The sequence below is a fragment of the Argiope bruennichi genome, chromosome 4 (assembly GCF_947563725.1).
Source record: "Argiope bruennichi chromosome 4, qqArgBrue1.1, whole genome shotgun sequence".
In the NCBI taxonomy this organism is placed as follows: Eukaryota; Metazoa; Arthropoda; class Arachnida; order Araneae; family Araneidae; genus Argiope; species Argiope bruennichi.
Window position 1 is genome coordinate 136,008,774 of NC_079154.1, and position 25,948 is coordinate 136,034,721.

General features: G+C 27.7%; 1 protein-coding gene across 1 annotated transcript; it reads right to left on the reverse strand.

The window, feature by feature from the left end:
• Positions 1–3,684: 3,684 nt before the first annotated feature.
• Positions 3,685–11,341, reverse strand: LOC129966169 (progranulin-like). Its single transcript, XM_056080565.1, has 3 exons — positions 11,186–11,341; positions 8,496–8,587; positions 3,685–5,022 (listed from the first exon to the last, which is right to left on the reverse strand). Exons 2-3 carry the CDS (start codon positions 8,581–8,583, stop codon positions 4,142–4,144), a joined length of 969 nt encoding a protein of 322 aa, XP_055936540.1. The 5' UTR covers positions 8,584–8,587; positions 11,186–11,341; the 3' UTR covers positions 3,685–4,141.
• Between the last annotated feature and the right edge of the window lie 14,607 nt (positions 11,342–25,948).

The window sequence follows — 25,948 nt, forward strand, 5'->3', positions numbered from 1 at the left end:
TAGAAGGTTGTAAATAAATGTTTGTATTTTATTGGTTGTTGTTTTTTATATATATTTCATGATGTGAAAGTTACATTTTAAAGTGTTTTTTTTTCTTTCAAGGTAGTAATATATTCTAGAAATAGTTTTATAAACTTAATAAAAAAAAACATACATCTTATTTATATACCAGATGTTTAAAATAGTTTCAGTAATGAAATCAATATTCAAGTATCATATCTCATTTCTAATATTTTATATGAATATACCAACTTAACAACTGAATATACAACTTAAGGATCACAGTTTTTGTGAAAGAAAAATATTGTCTTTAAATATACTTAAACCCATAATTAAATTAAAATAATTTGATAATGCACATGGTTCTTGATAAACATGCAATATTTATAACACACATGTAAATGAGTTATCTGCTCTATAAAAAATTTAAAATAAGCTTATATATGTTCATAAAAAAGGTAAATGTCCATTTTATATTCATTTTTAAATATTTATTAATACAAGAATTTTGATTTCATGTCTAAATCAGTGTGGATTTCATCTTTTCTGAAAATTGTACAACTTATTTCCATTAATTCTGGCTATTTCTTCTGTAACTTTTAAAAAAGATATCTTAATATTTACTGAATATGGTTTTTAGTCAAAGGGGAGAAAAAATGATTTTTCTTATGGTGTGTCAATATTTCACTTATAACTGAATAGTTAGATAAATTTTTATTTACATATAGTTCTTTTTGTGCTGATGGTAAGCAGTGTATCTTAGGAAACTTTTCAAAGTTGGTCAAAATATTTCTAAAATGATTTAAAAAAAAAGTATCTTGGGTGAATTTTCAAATTCTTGCAAGAATTAAATATCACTTTCTTTCTAAAAATACTCTGTTAATTAAACTTTATGGGTAGATTTTTTTCTTCAGTAAATTAGTTTCTTTCAAGCTAATATAATAAATTATTTCCTTCAATTAATTGTACAATGGAAACAATATTCATTAATATATAATTGTAATAGTCTAAGAATTAATTCACTTCACTGTTAATTAGTTGCCTTTGGCAACCAGCTGGTTTATTGAGATTAATGGTTACTAAAAATGAAATACTTTATGAATCATTCATGAATATGTATATTTAAAATAACTAAGTCTTAATAATGTAAAAATAATTTGCAAAGGAGATCATTAAGTATTTACAAAATTTGCACAAGCTATTCTGGTGTCCATTTCTAGATAATTGTTAATATTTCTTCTATTTATTATTTTTTAAAACATAAATAATAAAAATATATGTCAAACTCAAGTACCTTTACTCAACTTTACTTCATTTGGCACCTTTTAAAATAATTATTGCAAGGACTTTAAATATTATAGAATGTGTTCTTTAATTTTCATTGGTTTTTAAATTATTCTTGTTAGTTAAGATCGTTTAACATTACCGAATCCTTTTCCTACCTACGGAGGATATCTAGTGAGCTACAGCAATTGTTTGTTTCATTGGTTTGCCGGGAGTATTAGTTACATTTAACTTCAGTTAAATCATTATATATAACTTCATGTTTCTAATTCCCTAAAATTGTCAGATATTTAAAAAAAAAAAAAAATATTTTCTTTCTTATGCTTTGTTCCATGGACCTTTCCAATGTAGATCAATCATTTTGTAACTTCTGAAATAATTATGGCTGAAAAATATTTTATATGCTGGTATAAATGCCCACCAGTAGTAAAGAACTGAATTGAAGGTATTGTATATATTCAAACATTTTTAAGCAGGAAAAACTTGATGTAAGAATTTCACAGACGGTTGATCATAAAAATATAAACTGCAAGTAATGTAACATCTAATTATTTTTAGTGACTCGCATTACCCATAATTATGTATATCACATTAAAATCCTTCAAATGATGCAGAACAGGGGGTGTGGGAGGTATTGTATATGCATTATAACTTCGTTTTAATCCAGAAAAGTTTTGCAACTTTATTTTAAATATTTTTTTAATATCATAAATATCAAATTTTAAATATCATATTCCAACTATATCTTTTCATATGAAAATAACAGATAAGGTTTAGTTTAACTATATATAAACTATTTGAAGATGGACTTCATAATTTTAAACTATGGTAAGATAAGAACAGCATCCCTTTTCTCTAAATAACAAGATGTAAACAAAACATTAAATATATGGGGAGAAAAGTCATTTATTTCATACAGTTATTTAATATATTTTTATGAAATGTCTTAACGAAGGACCTTCTAAGGAATTATACATATTATTAATGTTGTTGATTCACCAAGGATTTGGTTCCATTTAATCTCTAAGTCCTTACTCATAGTTTCAGGTCCACAATTTCACCAAATTATCAGATATTAAAACTGTTGTTATTTTAATTGTCTCAGTATATGATCCGTTTATTGCCGGTATGAATTTTTCTAATGGAGACCTGTTCTATGACATAGTATTATTAAATGCTGACTTTATCTCCTAAATTAAGCAATATTATTATTTCACTTTTTTACCAACTTTAATTTTCAACAATGGAAGAAAATCACATGATTAAATATTTCATGGAACTATGAAAATTAATTTAGGTTTCATTCACTACAATGAAAATATTGTGAAGTATAGTTAAAAATATGTTTAAATATTAATTAGATTAAAACTAAAGAATTTTACATCAAATAAATTGACTTCATTCGAAAGAATTTTTTGGACCTTAATGGTGTAAAAACCACTTTTATGTGGGAATATTTTCAAAAATCCTTTTTAAAAAACATCAAAATCTAGCTTAATTTTTAATCAATCAAAATTTCAAAAAAAACTGCTCTAAGGTGCACATTTCCACCTTCCAAAGTGTGTGTGACAAATTTGGTAGCATTCTATACATTGGTATACATTCTAAAAATTAGCTAGCAAGCTGCCAGAATATTTAAGCAAATTCATCTGAAATGTCATGACAAATTTTGCATTTTTTATTTATTTTTCCATTTTCCCCCTCCCTTTCTCTTTGAATAAAATACATTTTCTGAATTGTAATTCTGAAAGATTTCTTAGATGCAAGATTTTTCAAATATTAGATTAGATTTGATTTGCCTATTTCTGCTGATTAATTTTTAAAAAATAACGATGTTGCAATATTTTTTTCAATCAATGAATTGTTCTGTTTGTGTATTAAACTATCAAACTTTTTTAACATTTCCCTTTAGATTGATGTATCTTAATGGAATTTTATAATAGATTTTTATCATATTTGCTAATATACTAGTTTACATTTTTTTTTTTTTTTAAGTTTGTGCATGTTTGATGACAATACCTATCAATAATTACCTAAACATTTTCAGGACTTAATTGACCAGTTAATTTATGTGTGTTGATTTGAGAAATTAATTCGAAGAATCCATAATATTTATCATAATGAATAATTAAAAAAATAGATATTTTTTTTCTACTTTTAAGTATAATAAAACTAATTTTATAACATTTTATTAAATATAAACAAAAATCAAATAATGTAACTCAGCACAAAAAGTCAATGTTTTATATCAAAATGACAGTGTGTATTTAAAACAAATGGTATCATCTAATTAATAAAATGTTTTGTGGATAAGTGTATATTTTTTTTTAATTTAATATTCTTAATTATATGTCCACCTACATGATCACATAAATTTTCAATAAACAACAATAGTAAAAATCAAATACAACAAACTGTTTAATATTTTTGTAATATAAAGATACTTTTTAGACCTGAAAAATAAATATCCACACTTTTAATATAACCTTCAGAAGAATCATAAGAAAGAAAAATTCAATTTAAACATGTATGAACCTATTTAAAAATAAAATAAATATTTAAGTAGTGCTTTAGAAAACATTATACCTGTATTGTAATAACTATTTTAACACAATACAACTGGCTCTCTTCCCCCTTCTAAGTATGCAGACATACTGTAAAGTAAAAAATATTCAGAGATTAGAAAAAATGCCAATTATAAACACACACCTCTGCAGGAACAAAACCTGAACATAAAGAAAATAAGATAACATATAAATGCCAATACAATTTTTAAGTGACATTAAATAAAAAAAATATATAAATGCATAAAAAAATGAAGACGGACAAATCAAAATCTTAATATTTAAAATTTTTTTTACACCAAATTATTCAAAAAAGCTACAACCAAATCTTCTTTCCGCAAACAACGATTTTGCTTAATATCACAAACCATATCACTAGGGCAACAAGATAAAAGGTCAGAACAACAAGTAGCATTAGCATATCTGCAACATCCATAAGTAGAATTACTCATTTTACAGCATGTTTCAAAATCTTCACAAAAACTATGGTCAGGGCAGATGTTTTCAGAAATCTTTTTTGCTGGGATGTGACGAAGAGATGTGACATTCCTAAGACCTTGACTACAATATTGGGATGTTGCATCACAATGCATATATTCTGGACAACAATGTAAACCATCTTTACAACAACTAGCTTTGATAAATGGGCAACAACCATAATCCTGATTTCGTAATTTACAACAAGTATAGCCATCTGGACATTGGGATTGTTCATCTGGACATATGACACTGGATCCCTTATTAGAACGTAAAAAAGACAAAGTTATATTAGAAATGATGGATTCGAAAGATTTTTTATGAGAATCATACATGTGGGTAACATATCCATCTCCATCACATTTTCTTTCTTCTAAGTTACAAGTTGTACCTTCAGGGCAACAGTGTAAACCATCATCACAACAAACCGCATTTTCCATTGGACAACAACCAAATTTTTGAGTTTGTGGATTTTTACAGCAGGTAGCATCATCAGGGCATATAGACTGATCATCACAAACAACATCCTTACTTCTTAACAAATGAAATTCCATACTTTTGTTATTGCTTTGGAGACACAGGTCAGTAGCACACTTGGTATTTGCAGGACAACAGTGAATATGGTCATCACAACATACAGCATTTTCTATAGGGCAACAGCCATAGGATTTGTCAGCAAGTTCACAGCATGTAGCACCTTAAAGAAAAAGTTTAACATTATATAAAAAAAAAACAATTTAACATTTATTTTTAGGATAACATATACTAATAAGAATGCTTAACTTTCAATGTAAAATTTATAAAAGGTTGAATGCATCCTTTATTTTAACAAACGGTCAATTACTACTTATTATTTATGTTGTTAAATCATTAATATTAGAATACAATTTCAGAACTGATCTTAAAAGAAAAAGGAAATGGTTATTTCTTCTAAATGGAAATGTTTTTCAATGTATTAAGCAGATCTAAGACATTACACAAAGGAAAAAAGACATTTTTAAGTTTTAAAGCCATATAATTATCTATGAGACGTATTGATTTCTACTACACTTTTCTCATATTGTTTTTTAAAGCCATGTTTTGCCATAATTTAGATTTATTTATCTGTATAAAATAAAGTGAATAAGTTAAAATTTATAAAAAAATAAAATTGCATAAAAGCAGAAAATGTACAAACATCTAAATCTAAAAATGTTGAAGTGAAGATTAGTGTACACCCTGAGTTTGCTGCTAATATGGCAATCCAACGGAACGCTCTTCTAGCAACCCTAATACTGTTTTGTTTACTACTTTTTACAATGGTTGAGCTGTACAAGAACTATAAATATTTTAAGAAAAATGTTAAATTAAAAATAATAAAAAATATCGATTAAAGATTTTAATTTTGTTCTTTATTATAATTAAAAGTTTTTTTACAACTAATAAGACAATTTTATTTTTAATGTGAATACGAGCAGAAAATATTTATTTTGCAATTTTTAATTGTCAGTATGCGGTTTAAAAAAATCGAATGAATTCTTACTTTACGAAATCATCTGCATTCTCACTTTAAAAGTCAGCTACAATGGAATTTTTCGCAGTTCTCGTAATTCTTTTGGTGCTGTAACGGTTGGTTCCCTTGATAATTTTTTATGTCGGCAATTTTGCCAGAATGGATGTCGGGTAAATGGGATGGAAGACAGTATTTCAAACCTACAGAATGAATAAAGGACAAATGGATTTTTTTTTTTTTTTTTTACGAGTTGATGAAGTTAGGAAAGGATGATTGTTTGAAATTTTGTATGGAGAATGGTTTGATTGCTTCTAAGTCTGTATGTCCGGTGTGTGGTGAGAATATGAAATTGATTGATTTGGGTGACAGAATTGATGAAAAGATCTGGTGTTGCAGAAAGAAAGGATTGAATCCACACCATATTAAAAGATCTGTACGAAAGGGTTCCTGGTTAGATAAAAGTCATTTAGATTTAGGAATAATTTTATGCATGACGTATATATGGTTAATCTGAATGAGACGTGAAAGTATTGTGAATGACTTGAATGTTGCAGCAAGAACAGTCACTGATTGGATGAATTTTCGTAGAGGAGTTTGTGAGGATGTTTTTTTAGCCTTTGATAAGAAAATCGGTGGAATCAAAAAGACTGTTGAAATTGATGAAAGTAAGTTTGGAAAGAGAATATACAATAAAGGAAAGCGAGTGGAAGAGCAATGGGTGTTTGGAGGATTAATCAAATATATGAATGACTGTTTATTTTTTTGAAGTAGTGCCTGAAATAAGTGCAGATGTTTTACTTAAAGTTATCAAAAGACGTATTCTTCTGGGTAGCACCATAATTTCAGACTGTCAGGCATAGTATAACTGTCTCGATAATGAAGGTTATCAGCATTTAACGGTGAACCACAATCTGACATTTAAAGACCCTGAAATCAGAGCCCATACAAATTCTATCAAGGGAACCTGGAATGCCATTAAAAGATCTTTACAAAGGACAAACCATGAAGCCTGAAAATTCAATGGCTACATGGCAAAATACATATGGTGTAGACAAAACAACATCACGATTACAGAAAAAGTACGCCGATTCTTCAGAGAAATATACCGATCATACCCTGCCGAGACAACTAATTAAATAAATCAATTAAGTGCATTAATTCTTTAAAATTCCCTCCAAAACCCATTCCTGTCTTTCATTCTTTCTTTTCTATTGATTATGTACTGTTCCTATTATCCACACAGTCCTTATGTTCAATGTGCTACTAGGTTCATGCTCCATTTGCTAGCAAAGCTGTAGGATTTTTTTTTAGTTAAAAAATTCTGCGTTGTGCCTTCTACAGAGGCCGAAATCATCGCATGCTCTAACTTTTGCTCTGAACCCAACAGACTTGTGCAGCCGGTCTGTAAAAAAAAAAAAAAAAAAAACAATACTTATCAGTAAAAAATCATAATTATATGGCAGAAAGTGGTAACCGTAACTGTTCCACAGAAGTGTTTGTTTACTTTGTCTATCATCTTTATTTGTGACTTGGCATCCTTGGTGCAGCAAGGGATACACTAAACTTCACTTTTACCAAATCAATAAAAAGTTCTTGAATTCATAAAATATCTATAATATAAAAATTTTCACTTACTCTATGACAGAAAAAATATTTGATTATATTTCAAAGTCCAAAGTAATATTCTAACACATTTTTTTAGTTTCCTTCAATTCAGTTCTTTACTACTGGATTTTATATTCAATTCTCTTATACGTGGATACCAAAACATCTTAATTCTTTAAGGTTTTTAAAAATATTTTTTTTATGGTCAAGAACTAATTAAACAAAATTTAAGCAATAGTTCAATTTATAATATGTAAAAACAAATATCATTCCATGTTTTAAATTATGTATGCATTTGAACAATATCTTCCGAGAAAATACAAGTTAAAACTTAGGTTATGTTTCAATCAAGATTCCTATTTAGAATAGTTTTAAAAAATTAAAGGCCACTTACAGTAAACTTTAGAGATGCAAATACACACAAACTTTTATCAAAGAAATATAAAAACTAGCTATTTACAAAATCTCTTTGTGTAAAAAACTAGATACAAATAACTCTCTCTCTTCCCTTTTTTAAGGACATTTTCATGGAGCATATATAATATTTATATCATATAGCATTTATAATAAATTTTTAAGAAACTGAGTAAACATATAAGAAAATATCAGATAATTAATAAATATTTAAAATATATCCATTAAGAAGATTCATCTCTAAAGGAGTAAAAAAATCCTAAGATTGTGATAGTATTAAATACTTGCAATATAGAAAAGACAAGAGATGTAGAGATAACTAGCCATTTTATTTCCAAGAGTAGATATTAAAAAACAAAGGTATTGCATGAATTAAGAGTTATTATCTTTAAAATATCTTATCTGATTATTTAATATCTAATATTTACTGCATGAGTGTTAATCATACATCTAATTGATAGTAAACTGAGAATTCAAATTAAGAATTTACATTGAATTCTCAAAGAATCCAACTGACAATAGAAAATTAAAGTTGTAACAAAACAGTTTAAGAAATATGATATCTTTGAAAAACAATTGTTACTTTTAATAAAATTAAAATCTTTCCTTATACAAGAACATTAAAAATACACTTACATAAAATTAATCATCATACTTACTATCCGGACATGAAAAAGTTCCACCAGGACATTCTTTCTTTACTGCATACGCCAAAGAAACAAACATCAAAATAATCCAGAAACTCATTTTTCTGAAAAATACCAATTTATATCTTAGTTCAAAAAATTTCTGTAATCATCTTTAATAATTTCACAGATAAAAATATATCCATAAAGAAAAAAAATGTCACAATCAACATGTGATTTCAAATATATAATACATAAACAGAAAATCTATTTTTTAATGGAACATATTAATTTAAGTTTGAATAAATATTCTATTTTTAGACTTGAAACCAAAACTTAGAAGGTTTTATTTACGATATTGAAATTTTACATTATAAATTTTGAATCTCATTAATTTTAAAATATGATTCATTTTTATTATTGTTTTATTTTATGTATTTGCTTTTTTTTTTCAAAGAAAAAAATTAACTAATCATAATTTGGAAATACCTTCCAGATTAAATTTAAAAAAAATTTAAAAAAATAAAAAATACTATTTTTCAAGTAACCAGGTTTTTTTTAAAATAATGGACTTGAAAAATAGTTCAAAATATTTGGGCAAAATATCAAAAATAAACACCAAAACAAGCATAAAATATACTATAATTTTAGAAATAATCAATTTAACTAAAGATGAATTTTTTAAGATTTTTTTTTAATACTACTCGATATGCTACACACTTTATGCAAATCATTTCTCATGTATTTCCTTGAATCATGATATCAAAATAATGACATAGATATAATCCGTACATTATGATGAATTACTTATTAGCTATGATATCTAATAATGGTTTAAAAATAAAATAGTGCATTGCTTTTAATACTACAAAATAATTTTCAAATAAACTTTTTCAGTAGAAGAATAGCATTTTTCGAAAATTCACCATTGTTGCCTGGTATAACTTTCAAAATTCTCTTTTGATTTTTAATAATACAAACGTTCAACAACAGACATCAACTGTGACGCTCTAAAAAAAATACTATTTTTTTTTTTTTTTTCTGAAGAAAACACAAGCAGTACTTGGAACTAATGTATTAACTACATCACATTAGAGAATTTTAACATAAACACACACCACTGGTAAACAGTCAGGTTTTAATAAAAGAACATATCTGTCTGGTCTTCAGCAATTTTCACTAGCATGCAGTTAATTCCAATAATATTTGATTAATTGAAATATTTGATAATTTATTGCTAGTATGCAATTGTTTGTTACAAATCAAAATCATTGGCAATTAATTATTACATAAATATACGATTTTCAAATATATTATTTACAGATTTTAAATGGTAGGTAATAATTTCATATGAATATATATTCAGTTTCAATCAATATAAGGGCTTATATCAATTTCAAGAATATGACAAATTTTATGCTTGAGCAATTATCAATTATATACAAACAATTAATATCTAACATATCAATTCATCAAAATAATAGAATTTGATTGTAAATATATACAGAACTTATATAAATCAGACTGATTAGCTGTTTTCAGAGGTAACAATACAAAATTTTTGAAAAATAAAAATATTATGGATTTGTTCGTGCTCAAGTTATTAGTAAAAAAAATGGATTTCCGAATTCCACAAAACCTTACATATACTCGAGAGAATGAATTTCCATATTTTTATAGCATTCATTTTGATTTTTTAATGACGAGAATTTTTAAATTTACACACTAAGCTTTAAAGAATTCATTAAAGTTCTAGACTGGATATTTTTAAATAGATATTCTTAATATTTAAAATAGGATAGACATAAATAAAACTGCAATACTATATATATATATAAAAAAAATATAATTTTCTTTTGGTAAATATATATTAATTATCATACTGTTGAAAAAAAAATTGTTGCTCTCAATTTACATATTTTTAATAACCAAATAAGAAATTTTAATACTTAAATCTATTTTCTAAAATACAAATAATAAAAAGGTTATATATTTGAAAAACTTAGGATACTGTAAATAAAGCTTAAGACATCTTTCTGTGAAGAAATTATATTCTTTTTGAAACAACAAAACAAACAATTCAGCTATAAAAAGATCAGTCAATTGTAAGAAAGCAAAATATTCTAAAATAAATTATTTGCAATAAGCAGAAAAATCTGATAAGGATTCCAATTATTAGAATAAATGAATGGAAAGTATAATTTAAATATCTTTTCTAATTCTTATTTTTAAAATGCAGAATCTTTGCTGCACGACAAAAAACTCAAACTTTGCAAAAATCATAAAACCTACCATCTATTTTGCAAACATTTATTCTCATTAAAGGAAAACAAATATATTGAATTTATAAATTGCATAAAAGTGGATAAAGTAAAATATGGAAACAAAGTCTGAAGTAAATTTCGTTTCATTATTATTATTTATTTATTTAAATGACCGGAATGGAATGGAATTGAAACAATAAATTTAGTTCGAAAAACTGAAACATGCCCCTTAATAATTAATAAAGGAGATTCACAATACATTTAAAATAAATGTGGAAGCTTTCATTACAACATATGATAAAAATGTTAAAATTTATATTAATAATACAAAACTTAACGTCGACAAAATATATTCATAAAATTAAAAAAAAAAATTCAATTATTAATAAATGCGAAAATTCAAAAGTTCTACTTTATTTCAGTTTTACTTAGAAGATTTATAAATTCGATAACATTTACCGTATCGGTTTCGTAATCTCAGTTCAGATTCTTAGATAACTCGTGATAGAATTCTTCAGATAACTAATCGAGTATTGCATAAAATTATATGTCCTCCGGATTTTTCCGTTTGTATCTAACGAACACAGCACACGTGATTTCTTAAAGGTTTCTGTTTATTTAATTCTTTGTTTAGTTAATGTCGTACTAGAACTATTTAAAAGACTGTTTCCCGTAGTAAAATATTTTTTAGTCATTAGCTTCTTTTGGTGACAAGCTAGTTCGCCGGTATTAATGCTCGCTAGAATTTTCCATTGGATATTTTATGTAGCTTTGTCTCGTAATTATTGCTTCAGCAAAATATTTTTCAGCTTCAAATTTTGAAAATCAAGTCAATTATAACTCATTCATCATTCTGGTAGCCTCCTCCAATAGATATCAAGAATGACGCTTTACTGTATCTTCGAAACGTCAGTGAAGTGTTCTATAATCGCATATTTTTATAAGAAAATATATACTCAAATTTTCAAAATTCACTTAGTTTTACTTGTAATGAAGTGATCCCATCTTTTTTTTTTTTTTTCCCCTTATACTTTTAAGTTCGCTGGGAATATTGGTTATATTTAAGTCGTGCAGATATAACTTCATGCCAAATTATCGAATATTAAACTCGTGTTATTTTGTCTCTTACATACTTTCTGTTTACTGTGAACATGAACCTTTCTAATGTAGATCAGTCCTATGACATCAAGACACAGTTAAAATGAAAATACCCTGTTCATCTATCTTCTAAATCTCGGAATATTGTTACCTCATTTTTTTATACGTCCCGTAAACTATGTAGACATCTTCCTCAACTTTAAACAATGGAAGAAAATCGAATCGTTCGTGAAACAATGAAAACAGTTCGAACTTGTAATGTAACTTATTGCAACAATGTAATTTATTGTTGGATGTGAGGCAAAAAGATATTTTTTAAAAATTGCCAAAATTTAGCAAAAATTCACAAGATTATTAAGTTAGCATCATTAAAAAAAATTGAAACTATTTAAAATTTACTTTTTTGCAATAATATTTTCGCGTTAATTTGAAAAAACGCCGAAATTTCGTTCAATTTCCAACTGATTAAAATTCTAATTAAACTTTCAAAAAAATCATCCCGACTTCCAAGATATACATCAGAGGCGGCGGCAGCAGTTTACCGATGAAGAGGCAAAGCAAATCCAACAAGGGAGCAAGCAGAAATTCTCTAATTTAGCTTCAAAATAATTCATAATATTTGATTCGCAGTCCAGTAACATGACCATGATACAAAAGCAATTGCTCGTGCAGCGTAGTTGTTAACTGGCTTATAAGCTTTCACCACAATAGGAAGAATGATAACTATTTTCTTTTCGACAATGAATGCTTTCATTGAAATTTAATGATATATAAAGGAGAAGCATAAATAATATTTATTCCATTTTTTTTATTTTATTATTCAAGTGCTTTAGGGGGGACAATATTGTTTTTCTGTCTTCAGCTAAAACAAATTTCTTTGCTGTCCGACTCGTGAGCATTCAACATGCAACTCACCCTGTGAAAAACATGGATTTTCTAGATACAATCTACACACTTGTAGTGATTGACTTTGCACCTTGTTAAATGGTCATCGTGCATGCAAATGGAATGGGGAACTGCAGTCGTTGGAAATCAAGAGGCATTTCAGAGGGAATAACGGGAATGCGTGGAATGAGCACATCTCCATTCGACTTTCCGTTAAGAATAGTTGCCTCGATTCTTGTCGCATGTTGATCTTCTGATTCTGCATTTTTGCCGCATGTTGAGCCAGACATTCTGAAGCATGTGAATTTGCAATTCGTAAACGACCTGCTTCATAATTCTCTTATCGTTCCTCGCTTGTTTGAGAAATTCGAATTTGCTTATTTCTACGTGTTGCCCTGGTAGATCTACTAAGGGATGAACGTCTGGGTGGCATTTTTTGGACGAAGTAATCAACATGATATACGCTTTTATAACCGAAATATCGTTTGTCGATTCACTGAATAAATAGAAAAATTACTGTCTGCACTGGAAAATTTCCATTACATATAAACTACCTTGATCGGCGTCGATAATAATAATTCCGTTTTGTAATGTGTTAAATGAACTCTCAGTAATATGTGCTGTTCGCCGCAGCTGAAATATTGAGCACGTGGAATGAAATATTTTACGTGGGTGACTATTCATTAAAGAAAAGAAAAAAAAATGAATGCTCTAGATACTTTCGATTTCATTTCACTCACACCAATTGGCATCGATGACAATAATTTTGTTTTGTTTCATGCATATGCGTACAAATACGAATGTCCAGTTTTCCAGTTTTAAAATAATGATGAATAATAGAAACGTATGAAACGATTTGTTCGCAAATTTTATTGTGTTCAAAATAATTGTACTATTCCTATTATCTTCGCGCAAGTGCAAGTAATAAGTTAACGTTTATCGAAATCTGATGAACGGTACGGCAGCGAGTGAAATACGAACAAACAAAAATGCATTTTTATATATAAGATTAAATCGCTCGTAATGCAAGCGTGTGTTTGTCGCTCAAGTACAAAAATATTTCGAAAACGTGAGAATTGCGTAAATGCTCGTTAAATCGTAAATTATATATATATATATATATATATATATATATATATATATATATATATATATATATTCTTGAAATTAACAGAAATACATTGTAAACCTACTGTATACTTTGACATCTTAATTTATATCACAACTTAGAGCAGTCATACTTCTATTTAGAAGAAGGAAAAGTTTTACTTCAAAGCGATAAGAACGGAAATTGAAAACCAGAAGTAGTAAGTATTTATAAACTTATGGCCGGTTTCGGAAGATGAGATACTGGTCACTGTTATGTACATAATAATTTTGTAAAAAATTCAATTGATTTCTACATTATGAATTTCTGTGACAACATTTTTGTAAGTCTTTATTAAAAAAAAATTGATAATGCTGTAACGTCTAAAAATATTAACATTCGCTGACGAACAATAGTGATCATTTTTATTTGGAAGAAGGACGTTAATTCAACACACTGCTCTATTCATACTAAATACCCGATACTTATTTCCCTATGTAAATCAAAATGGAAAAAAAAAATTATGCTTTTTTATTCAGTTGCATTAAACTCTTTTCCCTTTAAAAGACTGATTATAAATGAATATAAATTACTGTATTAAAATTTATCAAATATGTATTTAAATAATTGAACACTAAATTTCCGTTCTTGTTCCCCACTTCTTTTCGTAACCTTAAGCCTCTTTGTTCCATGTCTCCTATGCCAGACATGATGTAAGAAGCTGCAATTATTTTCCCACTTACAAAGCGAAATAAAAATATTAATTTTATATTTTCCGTGCAATTTAAAATAAAATGGGTGAATTTTAACTGTCCTTAGAATTTCTAATTACTAATCATTTTTAAATAATTTTTTAATATTTATTTCTACATAATTCATTTAGATATTAATTCCTATTCCCACCAACCAACTTCCAAAGCATTATTGTTGGCTTTCAATTGTTAGTAAACTCAAAATATTTCAATAGTCACCAGCTGTCATTATAAACAGCAGCATAACTGTTTATATGCTCAACAAAGTTATAAATGCAAACAATCTAACAGAACAAACAATGAATCCCTGCTCTGTTGCTTTCTATTAAAATTCATTCACTGTTTTGCAACCGAACATTGTGAGACTTTTTTTTTTTTTTTTTTTTGCTGAGTAATGATGCTTAGTGTGATTTTCAATGAGGCTTCGGCCATCTTTGTGTTCCTCGTCTTTATGACGATTTGGGAAATACTAGAATATTTTCTTTACCCCGATGCACCATCTATCGGGGATGTTGATACAGATCTAGATTTGGATCTTGATATGGATGTAACATCTCATCCGCCTGTTCAAGGAGTTGCTGTTGCGCGCTCGTATACAATTTATAAGATCTGTCAGGCCTGGAGCTACCTGCTGAACTGGTTACTATTCAAGTTCAGAAGACTGAGACCCCAATTGTAAAATCGCTTGCGATTTACAAAACGGCAAAATGCAGTGTAACATCAAAACTGTCTTCAGCTGCCCAATAGTGTTGAAAATTGTCTTCTTCGGTTGCCGAATGCTGCATCAAAAACTGTCATAGGCGTCTTGATGCGGTTTCAAAGACTGCCATCGATTGCAAAATGCTTTTTCACAGACTGTCGTCAGATAAAAGATGCTGTCTTGGAATCAAGAGAGCCGTCAGATGTAGCGATGAAGGGAGGGTTGGCGGGCGGGGAACGAGAGTAGCACACCTCCACGTGGTGTTCCCTGGGCAACGGTGCAGTTCCCTGCAACTGCAACGGCTAAGATGCTACTCAGCAAAAATTTAAATAAAGAATGTTTAATTAATCTGGGAAAAAAAATTGTACTTATTTTTTTGGCCTTGAAGTTATAAACTTACGTTTCCATGATACAAAAATTCACTCCCTTCATTAAGTATTACAACACAAATTTTATTTATTTACGGTGCAATATCTGTTGAATTTGAAAGAAAATGTAATTTACTGATTTCTTGCATCGTATTTGCTTTGAAGAAATGCGCCTTGCTTAAGTATCAAGAATGTGCAGTTTTATGCATATATATATATATATATATATATATATATAAAACTACAGAAGATCGGATTCTTCAGTACTGTAATCTTATGCCACAAAATATGTTTTTTATAATTTATGCAATATTTCAAAGAATTATTCCATAAAAATTTCTCTGATTCATCATAAAATACAATTTTACCTTCAAAAAGATTTAAATACGATAAATAATATTTTATTTTATTTCAATCAATAGATGTACTTCTGAAAACAATTATGAAGTCGCAATTTTATACAATCCTTCGATTCAATTAATATTTACCATATTAATAAAATAATCTTAACAAACTGACATTTCAACCCTCTGCGATCAAGTTTAACCGATTTATAATACTTTGAATATTATTCATTTAGGACAATCAACAATTTCATTATTTTAAACAATCAGTCTCGGAAAAATCCAAACGCTGATTACCGTATTTTCCTCAAGAAGATCGATAGAGAAGCCTAAAATTGTGCGTTTTTATATAATGGAGACATACAAATTTTGATAACCCAATCAGTTTTAATTGAAAAAGAGTGGGCATTTTTTTATTTAAAATATTAGTGACTATAGAATATTTTATTAAGTATGGCTCTAAAAACCGAAGATCTGCATAAAAATTTTAAATTGCTAATTCATCAGAAAATTTATTGATTTAAACTACATAAAATGTAATTATTTATTTTCATTTAGATTTTTTTATTAGATATATACTCCAATTAATAAAGTTAAAAAAATTTGTTTGGCATTGAATAGAATTGATAATCTGTTTATATTAATCTATGTATGCCTTGATTAAAACTGAATTAATAATATAACTATTTTAAAACTTCAAAGAAAACTTTTTTCCGGCATTCATTTTTATTGACAATATCACATTTCATATTTATTCCATTTCATGCAAACTTGTGTTGAACATTACACACTGTCAAGTTTTTAGTTTACCGCAAGACTTTTGTAAAATTTAACTTAATTTTTCAATTTGAGTTCGCGTGGCAAAAATCTAATTTTTCTCGCGCACTCAAAACGAGCTCATGCAGGTTAAATTTTATTTTCATTTTGTATGAAATAAATTGTTAGAAATATGACTGAAATGCTTTGAAAAATTAAAAACAGACACTTATAGGTTAAAACATTGGTATCATTGAAAAGATTACTGTTTGAACTTTAAGGTGTTGTAATAATCAGTTTTGAGCTTAATATCTTCGAAAGTTATCCCGGAAAAACTCTAAAATTTAAAAAAAATTTTAATTAATTAAAATTTTAAAAAGTCTCTCCGGGATAATCATTTTTATCCTCCAAAGTAGATATGAGTCAAGTTTGGTAGCTCTAGATCACATGGTCTGGAGTGTATTGCGCCAACACACACATACATTCGTCCAATAATCAGCCTTTAAGAAGTTGCAATATATGTATTGTCTTTTAGACAGTGGATGGTAAGGTCCAAAATTGAGTACTTTTATTAAAATAGAGATACTCAAATTTTCATAAGTCTGTCAGTTTTTGGGTATCATTTAGTAGATTCGATTTACTTTAGATAAAAAGATTTAGCAAATCTTTTTATTTAAAATATTAGTATCTCAAAAATAACTTTGTTAAATATGATTTATAGGACTAAGGATTTATAAAATTTTTTAATTTCATCAGATAATTTATTGGCTCATATTACATAAAATATAATAATTTACTTTACTGAAACAATTTTTTAGCACATGTATATCTATCATTATTAGCTTCGAAATCTGAATAGAGTGAATATTCTGTATATATTAAACTATGTAAGCCTTAAATAGAATTCATTTATGCCGGTGTCCTGTCACAGGGGTAGCGCGTCTTCCCCGTGATCTGGGCGTCCTGGGTTCGAGTCCCGGTTTTGGCATGGTTGTTTGTGATAGCTGATGCGTGAGCAGCTGAGTCGTACTATTGGCCCCAGTTGGCGCTATTAAAAACAAGAGACGCTCCCCCACCGACTTAAATCGCTGTTTTAGTAACAGCGGGCTTGTCCAAGGCAAGTGCCATAAGAAACAATAACAGAATTGATTTATTGAATTAATAATATAGATATTGTAAAAGACCATTGAAAACTTCTACTTGTTGTTGTTATTATTTTTTAGAAAATATCATATTTTATATTTATTTCATCTCATCTTACGCACGCTTAACATGTTTTTAAATGTTTAAGTCAAATTTTATTTTTATTTTGCAAGAAATAAATTATTGAAAAATATGGTTAAAATGTCTTTTTAAAAATTCATTAAAAATAGAAACTTAAATTATAGGTTAAAACATTGATATCTGAAAATATAAGTTTTTGAGTCTTGCTGTAGAATTCGTGTTTGTTCGATAATATTTTCGGAAGTTTTCGGGAATAAAAACCAAAATTTCGCCTAATTTGTAATTAATAAAATTTTTAAAAAATGACTTGCAGGTGCAAATTTCCGACCTTCAAAGTGTACGTGTGCCAAATCTGGTAGATTTAGTCCAAACGGTCTGGTTTATAGAGCGCCAACACACACACACACACACACACACACACACACACACACACACACACACACACACACACACACACACACACACACACACACACACACACACACACACACACACACACACACACACATCTTTATTATAAGTATAGATTAATCAAGCATGGTCCAAAGTTCAGTTTCGCCCCAATGCATTGTTTCACTCTCTGGAAGATTTACCTGCAGTTTTCTTTCCTTTGTATCAAAATTTGCACAAGTTATTTTTTTAAAGTCATTTATGAAATTTCTATCAAGTTAAATAGTTAAATGTCTTTCTTGAAATGGAATATTATCTAGCACAATTAATCCGTTCGAATTGTACTTTGGCTTGGAAAAAGAACATAATAGCTATTTCATTGCTTTCAGATGTTGACTTGCCTACCCAAAATAAGCCACCCGGTAAGAATCGGATAAAAGAAGGTGGGGTGGTGAATTATGAATTTTCGAATTTAAACAAAAAGCTATTAATATAAGATTAAAATTTTCATTAAAAAGTTGCAGATATAGGTATTAAATTATCTATGTAATGGATCATCGGACTTAATTATAACTTAAGCCAGGAGGAAATCTTTAAAGAAATGTAAATTTATATATATATACTAGCTGCCTTTGGCGACCAGTCGGTTCGCCAATCTTATTGTTCGTTAAAATTTTAATAATTAAATATTTTATGCAATTCCTACTTTAATAGCTTCTTCATCAAAATATTTGTGTAATATGTGTCTCTCTAATTTTCTGTTAGCTCCCGTAGAATTTATACTTTAAATTAAAGTGGTATGGATTAATCTGCAATTAATATAATAATATTTTTAACTGAAACAAAGTTTTTTTTTTTTTTTTTTTTTTTTTTTTTTTTTTTTTTTTTAATATGATTACTGAAAACAGTCACTGAGCGTTTAATCTTTATAGGCACTAAAGAATATCTTTCTTAATTTATGTAATATTTCAAGAATTTTTCAACAAAATTTTCTCAGATTCATCCTGACCAGATCGATTAATTAACAATGTTTAATTTTAATTGCATCAAACACTAAGAAAATAAAACGAATTGTTTAAAATAATCGGTTGAAAACAGGTTAAAAAAAACTACTTAAAAAACGATGTACATCAAACTATAAGCATATATAAAAAATATATAACTAACATAAATACAATTTAATTACAAAAGCATGCAATTAACCTAAAAATAATTTAAATCTAGTCCGCATCCGTTGATAATGGTTGTCAACAATCAGAACACAATGCGCATGCGTGAATTTTCAACGCCAGTTACGGTAACGCAAATGCGTGAATTTTTCTACTCCAGTTGGGGTAACGCTATGCAGATTAGAAATTTTTAATTTCCTTTATTCTGTTTTATTTTAATTCAAAAGTACTTCAGAATGAATCTGAAAGATCTATTAATTAACAATGTTTAATTTTAAATGCATCAAACATTAAGAAAATAAACAGAATCGTTTGAAATAATCGGCCGAAAAATCTTAAGCCTAGCCTCATTAGCGTGGGAAAATAAAGCTGAAGCCTTACTCATTTGGTGGTGGGGAAAATGAAGATTTTTTTGGCGGGAAAGTTAAGTTTTTAATTAATAATTAAAATTCTAATTAAAAATTCAAAAAAAGGGACCCCAGGTGCACATTCCCGACCTCCAAGGTATACATGTACCAAATTTGCTAGCTATTGGTCAAACGGTCTGGCCTGTAGAGCGCCAACACACACACACATTGAGCTTTATATAAGTATAGATATGTGTGTGTGTGTAATGATATTTTAAAATTTAATTTAATCCTAATTAATTTCCAAAGTTTTATTTTAATTCAACCCATATTAACTTCATTCCAAAATATTCTCTTATTTCCTGATCCAATTCTACCTTTTTTATATAATTAATGCAATGGAAGGTCTGTAAAAGTGCCGACATCGACAAATTCCCACACTCAGAGTGAAGGGATAAAAAATTGTCAATACAAGCACATTCTTTTAAAAGATCCTTATAATTCCCTTACCTGGGTCGACATGTGTAGAGAAATCCCTATCAAAAGAGAAAAAATAGTTTAGAACCCATATTTGCAAAAATATTAAGACTTGAAGAAAAATAAAAGCTTGAAAATGTAAGGAATTTTATATTCTATAATTTGATATAAGCGTGTAGTATGAAAACTGGGGAGTTTTAAAGATATTCAAGAAAAATTAAAATGTGCCCCAGAAAACATCGCAGCAACATCAGTACCGATGTTCGCAGAGAGTGTTGTCAAAGTCGAAAAATAAATTCCAGAGCAAGGATAATAGGCATTAAGTAGATGAGAAATTTAAAGTAAGCATACAGTCGAAGGTAACGGTTTTCAATGAAAATCGAAAATTGGATGGAGTTCGCACTCTGAATTCTTGATGCCACACAAGAAGATGCACACTTTTCTGCTAAAGTTTTATTTTCAGATGAAGACTACTTTACGAGAAAAGGTGTCTTCAATGCGAATATTTGGTCATTCGAAAATCCTCTCATCAGTATCTCGTCGAACGTACAGCACAATTTTGATATTAACATCTGGGCAGGGTCATTTATTGGGATCGTATCTTCTGCCCGAACACCTCAGCGGCACAAAGTACCTTGTTTTCTTCAAGCAAGTTCCTCCGGATTTAATTTACTATGCAAGCAATAAGTTACAAGTTTATCAAGTTGCAACTTGCAGGCAATAAGTTCGCAGTTTTATCGCAATTAAATGAACGGCAGCGCATAAAATACGAACAAGAAAAAGTTCATTTTTATATATTAGATTTGTATGAATAAAGCTATACTTTATGTATAGTATAATTGGCAAGTTTATGCTTTATTATTATTTGTTATAAGCGCATATTGTATGACTTTTGAAACAAAAAAAGGGTATCCTGTAGCTTAAAAAATTCATGTGATAGACAAAAATTGCTCTTATATTTGGATCCAGAAGCCAAAACTTAGTCAAAAACAAATCTCAGATCTAAAACAACGAAATTTGTTTCCCTGTGCAATAAAAGGGTGGATCAATTATACAATAACATTAGTATGAAAAATATTATGCATAATATTCAGGAATTTTAGCTTTACGTGATTTGTTAATTTTAAATTAAGTTGCTTAGTTTGAAACATGTATTTTATTGCCGAGCAATTAAATGGAAGCGTTTTTAAATTAAATATTTTTTTAATCCATAAAGGATATTTATTGAATCAACGAAAAGGTGCATCAAATTTTAATTTATTCGATAAATACATTTATTTATATTTTTGTTCTATGAAAATAATTATTTATATCCATAATATGAAAAATGCGAAAAAAAATTATCATAACCTCGATAAAACGCATTTCATAATATATTTAATTGATTCAAGTGAGTAAAATCTCAAAATTAAGTATTAAAAATTGTCTTTAATGGCTATTTTTGATCCCAAGTATTTGATTCGAAGAAGCATACATATTACCACAGTAGACTTTAAACTTGTAAGGCATGAAAAAATATTTTGTGCAGTGCATACATATTTTTTATGCCGATCGACGAAATGCAATTTTGAAATTAAATTAACTACGGTTTTAGCTTATTTAGAAAAAGATAAATCTCCATTTTTAATTATTATTTTATATTATTAAATTTGATCTGCCTCCCTATTCTAGAATCTCTAACGGACAATGAAAACTGTCTTGTTACCAGTACCAGTACAAAAGAAGGCTGAAAAAGGCAAAAACAAGCTGGTGCGTAATGAATTATATAAAGAGTTGACAAATAATGACGTTGAAAATCCGCCATCAAGTCCGGCTATAAAAGAAAATATGGATGGTGTGAGAACATTTATGATATACAAATAGACGATATTTCAAAATCAACTGGAGCTGGCAAACATCCACCATCAAATCATAGCATTATAAAAATTGGTACCAACCTGATACTTTTAAAAAGCATTCTACAAAACAAAATTTTGAGTAGATTCAACATTGGGCCAAAAATTTTAGATGCCAAAAGTTTTAAGTACGATAAAATCCATTAAATCACTCTACAAGTACACAACGTTTTAGTGCAAATTATTAGATACGAATTTTAAGCATATAAGGTTTATACGACTAACAAGTGTATTTTGGGCATTTTCAGCTGTATGGTTGGATTGCTTTCAATGGTTTAATCACATAGCACCTTAGAAGCATCTCGTAGAAATTTAAAGATCGCGAAATTAGTAAAAATTATATTTAAGCCCAAAATGCATGTTTAAAAATGAACGAAAGGTTAAAGTGTAAAATTGTAGTTGTGACTGTTCAAAGAATTATTAATGCCAAAACAAAAAAAAATGGTGCAAAGTGCTTTTAATAATCGTGGCAATCGCAAAAATGTTGGTTAAGTTATTTGGTTTTAAAAGGTACAAGTTGTTTGAGTATAATGACGGTAATTTTTTTTAATTAATTGAATTACAACCTGAATTTGATCTCATTATAAAAGAACACATCCACAAAGCATATAAAAAAAGAGAAGGTTAAAACTCTTAATTTCAAGAAAAAAATAAAGAAAATGAGATAATAGACTTGCTGCATCAAAGAGTTGATTCTCATATTATTGATAAAATAAAAGCAATCCAAATATTCCCCATAATTTTAGACTGTACTTCTGATATTAATACGGTAAAATAAATGACCCTTGTAATCAGATGATTCAATAAAAAAAATCTGATGCCAAAGAGATTGAAATAAATATTAATGAAAAGTTTTGGAGATTCCTAATAGCTAAAAGATCCACAGGGAAACAATTGTCTGAAATTATAATTGGAGAACTTAATGACTTAGTTTTAAATCTGTAGGATGTCAGAGGACAGGGATATGACTAAGGATCCAATATGAGAGACAATCAAGTATTTAAGAATGAAGGGGGAAAAAAATTAATTAGCGAGCATTTTATATTAACGTGTAATATCAACTTTCTCCATCTAGATATGTCAAAAGCATTCATGGAAGCCGCTAATTTCTCCAACATTGTCACCACCCCATAAAAAGAAAAATCCTGCATCTATTTTTCAGTGGGAAATACTTTTAAAGCATATTCAAGAATGTAAGCCATTAAGTGACAATATATGGGAGAGTTGTATAGAAGCTTTTTAGATTTCATTTGGGAGATGTATGATGCATTACTAAGCATTTACGAAAACAAATTATATATATATATATATAATTAACCAGGATTAAATGAAAGTTTGATACTTAATAAGCACAGAAATAATTTTTAATAAACACAATTTGAAGGAAATACTGTGCACTAGTTAATTTAGCATTAATCTAACTTAAAATTTCAACTAAACAGGATGAATACTTTTGAAATTTGTTTTCTTACTACATTTAGTTCAATAACTTATTCAAATTAATTATCGAATGTTATTTCACAATATATTTTCAGGAATAAAGTGAAAACAAGTAATACTTCCAACGCATTTAGCTTGAAATCTGGAATTAAAAAGAGAGTAGATGGAACTAGAACAACATTTAGAAATAAATAAAATCAGCAATTGTTAGATTTATTTTAACTTAATAAATAATATAGCCGACACAGTTATTGTACATAACCAAAAAAAAAAAAAAAAAAAAAGTTATTTGGTTTGAAACAGTTATTTGAAATTTTTAAAAAGCATTAATAGGCTAATAATTAAATGTAAATTAAAAAAGAAAGCAAAGATATTTTTGATATACAAATTCATAAAGAATAGCATGTCTTAAAAATTAATTCCCTCCTTACATAAATTAAGAGAGTGCATACAGTTGTTTTTCATGTTTAGAACAGAATAGATAATATTTAATGTTTGCTTATTTTTTTTAATATGGCCTTAAATAAATAAAAAAAAATCATTTCATATCAGACGAATATAAAATAATTTTTTGGATGTTAGAGACAAAATGTTTTCATACATTTCTGCTTAATAGTATTCTGGCATAAAATATAAATGCTAAGATAGATATAGAAATTTAATGGTATAATAATGAATTATCACAGAAAAAAAATATTTTTTAATGTGTTATATACAAATTTGTATAAAAATAATGTAAATGTACTTCAAAAATGCAGTAATACATAAATTTATATATGGAATATTTTGATTACAACTTTTAAATATTTCCTAAATAACAAAAATAATTATAAAAAAAGAATCACAAGAATTAAAATTATAGGAGCATTTGACATTATTTAGAACAAATATTAGAAATGAACATGAATGTTTTTTTTTTTTTGAAATGAACAATAATATTTAAAAAATTGTAAAATTTGCTTCCCAAATTAAAATCTTAAAGTAAAAACATGAACTTATTTTTTTGAGTTACAAAGAGAAATTTTATTGTTTTAACTCACTTTTATACAAGGCAAGACAAACACACAATAAAACTTTCACCAAATGCTTCATAACATTTGCTTGCTTGAAATATTTAAATCTTAAAATTCATATTATGGAAACCATGCTTTATTAATATTTATTTAATATTATGGAACTTAGCTTTATTATACTAATTATTAATACAAATTTAATAAAGTCAAGATGTACATATTATGTTCTATTACATCTTTGTACACTGAGATAAATGAAAATAGTAGCCAATAAAAAAAAATTGCACTTTAAATTAAAATTATAACGGCATGAGTATATTTTTTTATTCAGCATTTTATCTTTAAATCATTTTTTTTTTCCTTTCTGGTCAATGGAAGAGTGACCAGAGAGCAATGGGGGGTGGGGTGATATAGATGCTCCAGGGGTCATAGAGGCAAAACATTATTGCATTTATACCTCTCTCTTGAGGGGGAAAAAATGATAAGAAAAAGTATATCATGTGCCAGGCACTATAAACCCAATGATGAAGACCAAGAACAAACAAATCATACTATTTGAAGTGCCACTTACTCTGAAATTCAAAAGAAATTTCCTAGTCATACTTATTATGTTGATTTATAAAGAGCAGTTGTAATAATCAATAAGAAACAAGTAAAACTATAAATTTATATACAAATTAAAGTTTTCATTTAATAAATTAACGTGTAGAGGATCCAAAATAAGTTGGAATTTAAACCTTCTATAATAACCTTCAATGCCATAATTCATATGCAATACTAGTCTACTATCTATACAATTCAGATGACCCTCTTCTTTGCTATATCTTATGAATAGTACAGTAAGAGTAAACTAATTAGATAGACAGTTATGTTATAATTGTGAACCATAAGTAAATTAAATTGCAATCAAAAAGTTAATAGAATATTTTTTAGAATACACATTTTTAAGTGTTATACCAGCCTCATCCTCTCAAGAACTACCACTGTTTCAATGCAGCATAATAGGCCATAATATTTAAGCTTAGTTTTAATTTTCAAAAGGTTTCAAATGCATTTCAAAACTGCTTATTTATCATTAACTTGTATTAAAGAATATTGTGTCAAGATGTAGCTGAAACTTAAAATTGTCTCTTTTTCTTATATCTGGAATTCTTGGATTTGTGCAATCCTGATTCATTATTTTTCGAGTTTTATTTTTATTATTATCTCAATTTATAGATAGCAAAGAAAAACATATAAGTGCAATAATTTCAAAAAATTTATTTCTTCTCCAGAAA

Coding starts and splice junctions, on each gene's coding strand:
- LOC129966169 (XM_056080565.1), bottom strand. CDS start 8,583: ATGAGTTTCTGGATTATTTTGATGTTTGTTTCTTTGGCGTATGCAGTA. Junction 5,023..8,495: donor AACTTTTTCATGTCCGGATA/GTAAGTATGATG, acceptor TTTTTCTTTAAG/GTGCTACATGCTGTGAACTT.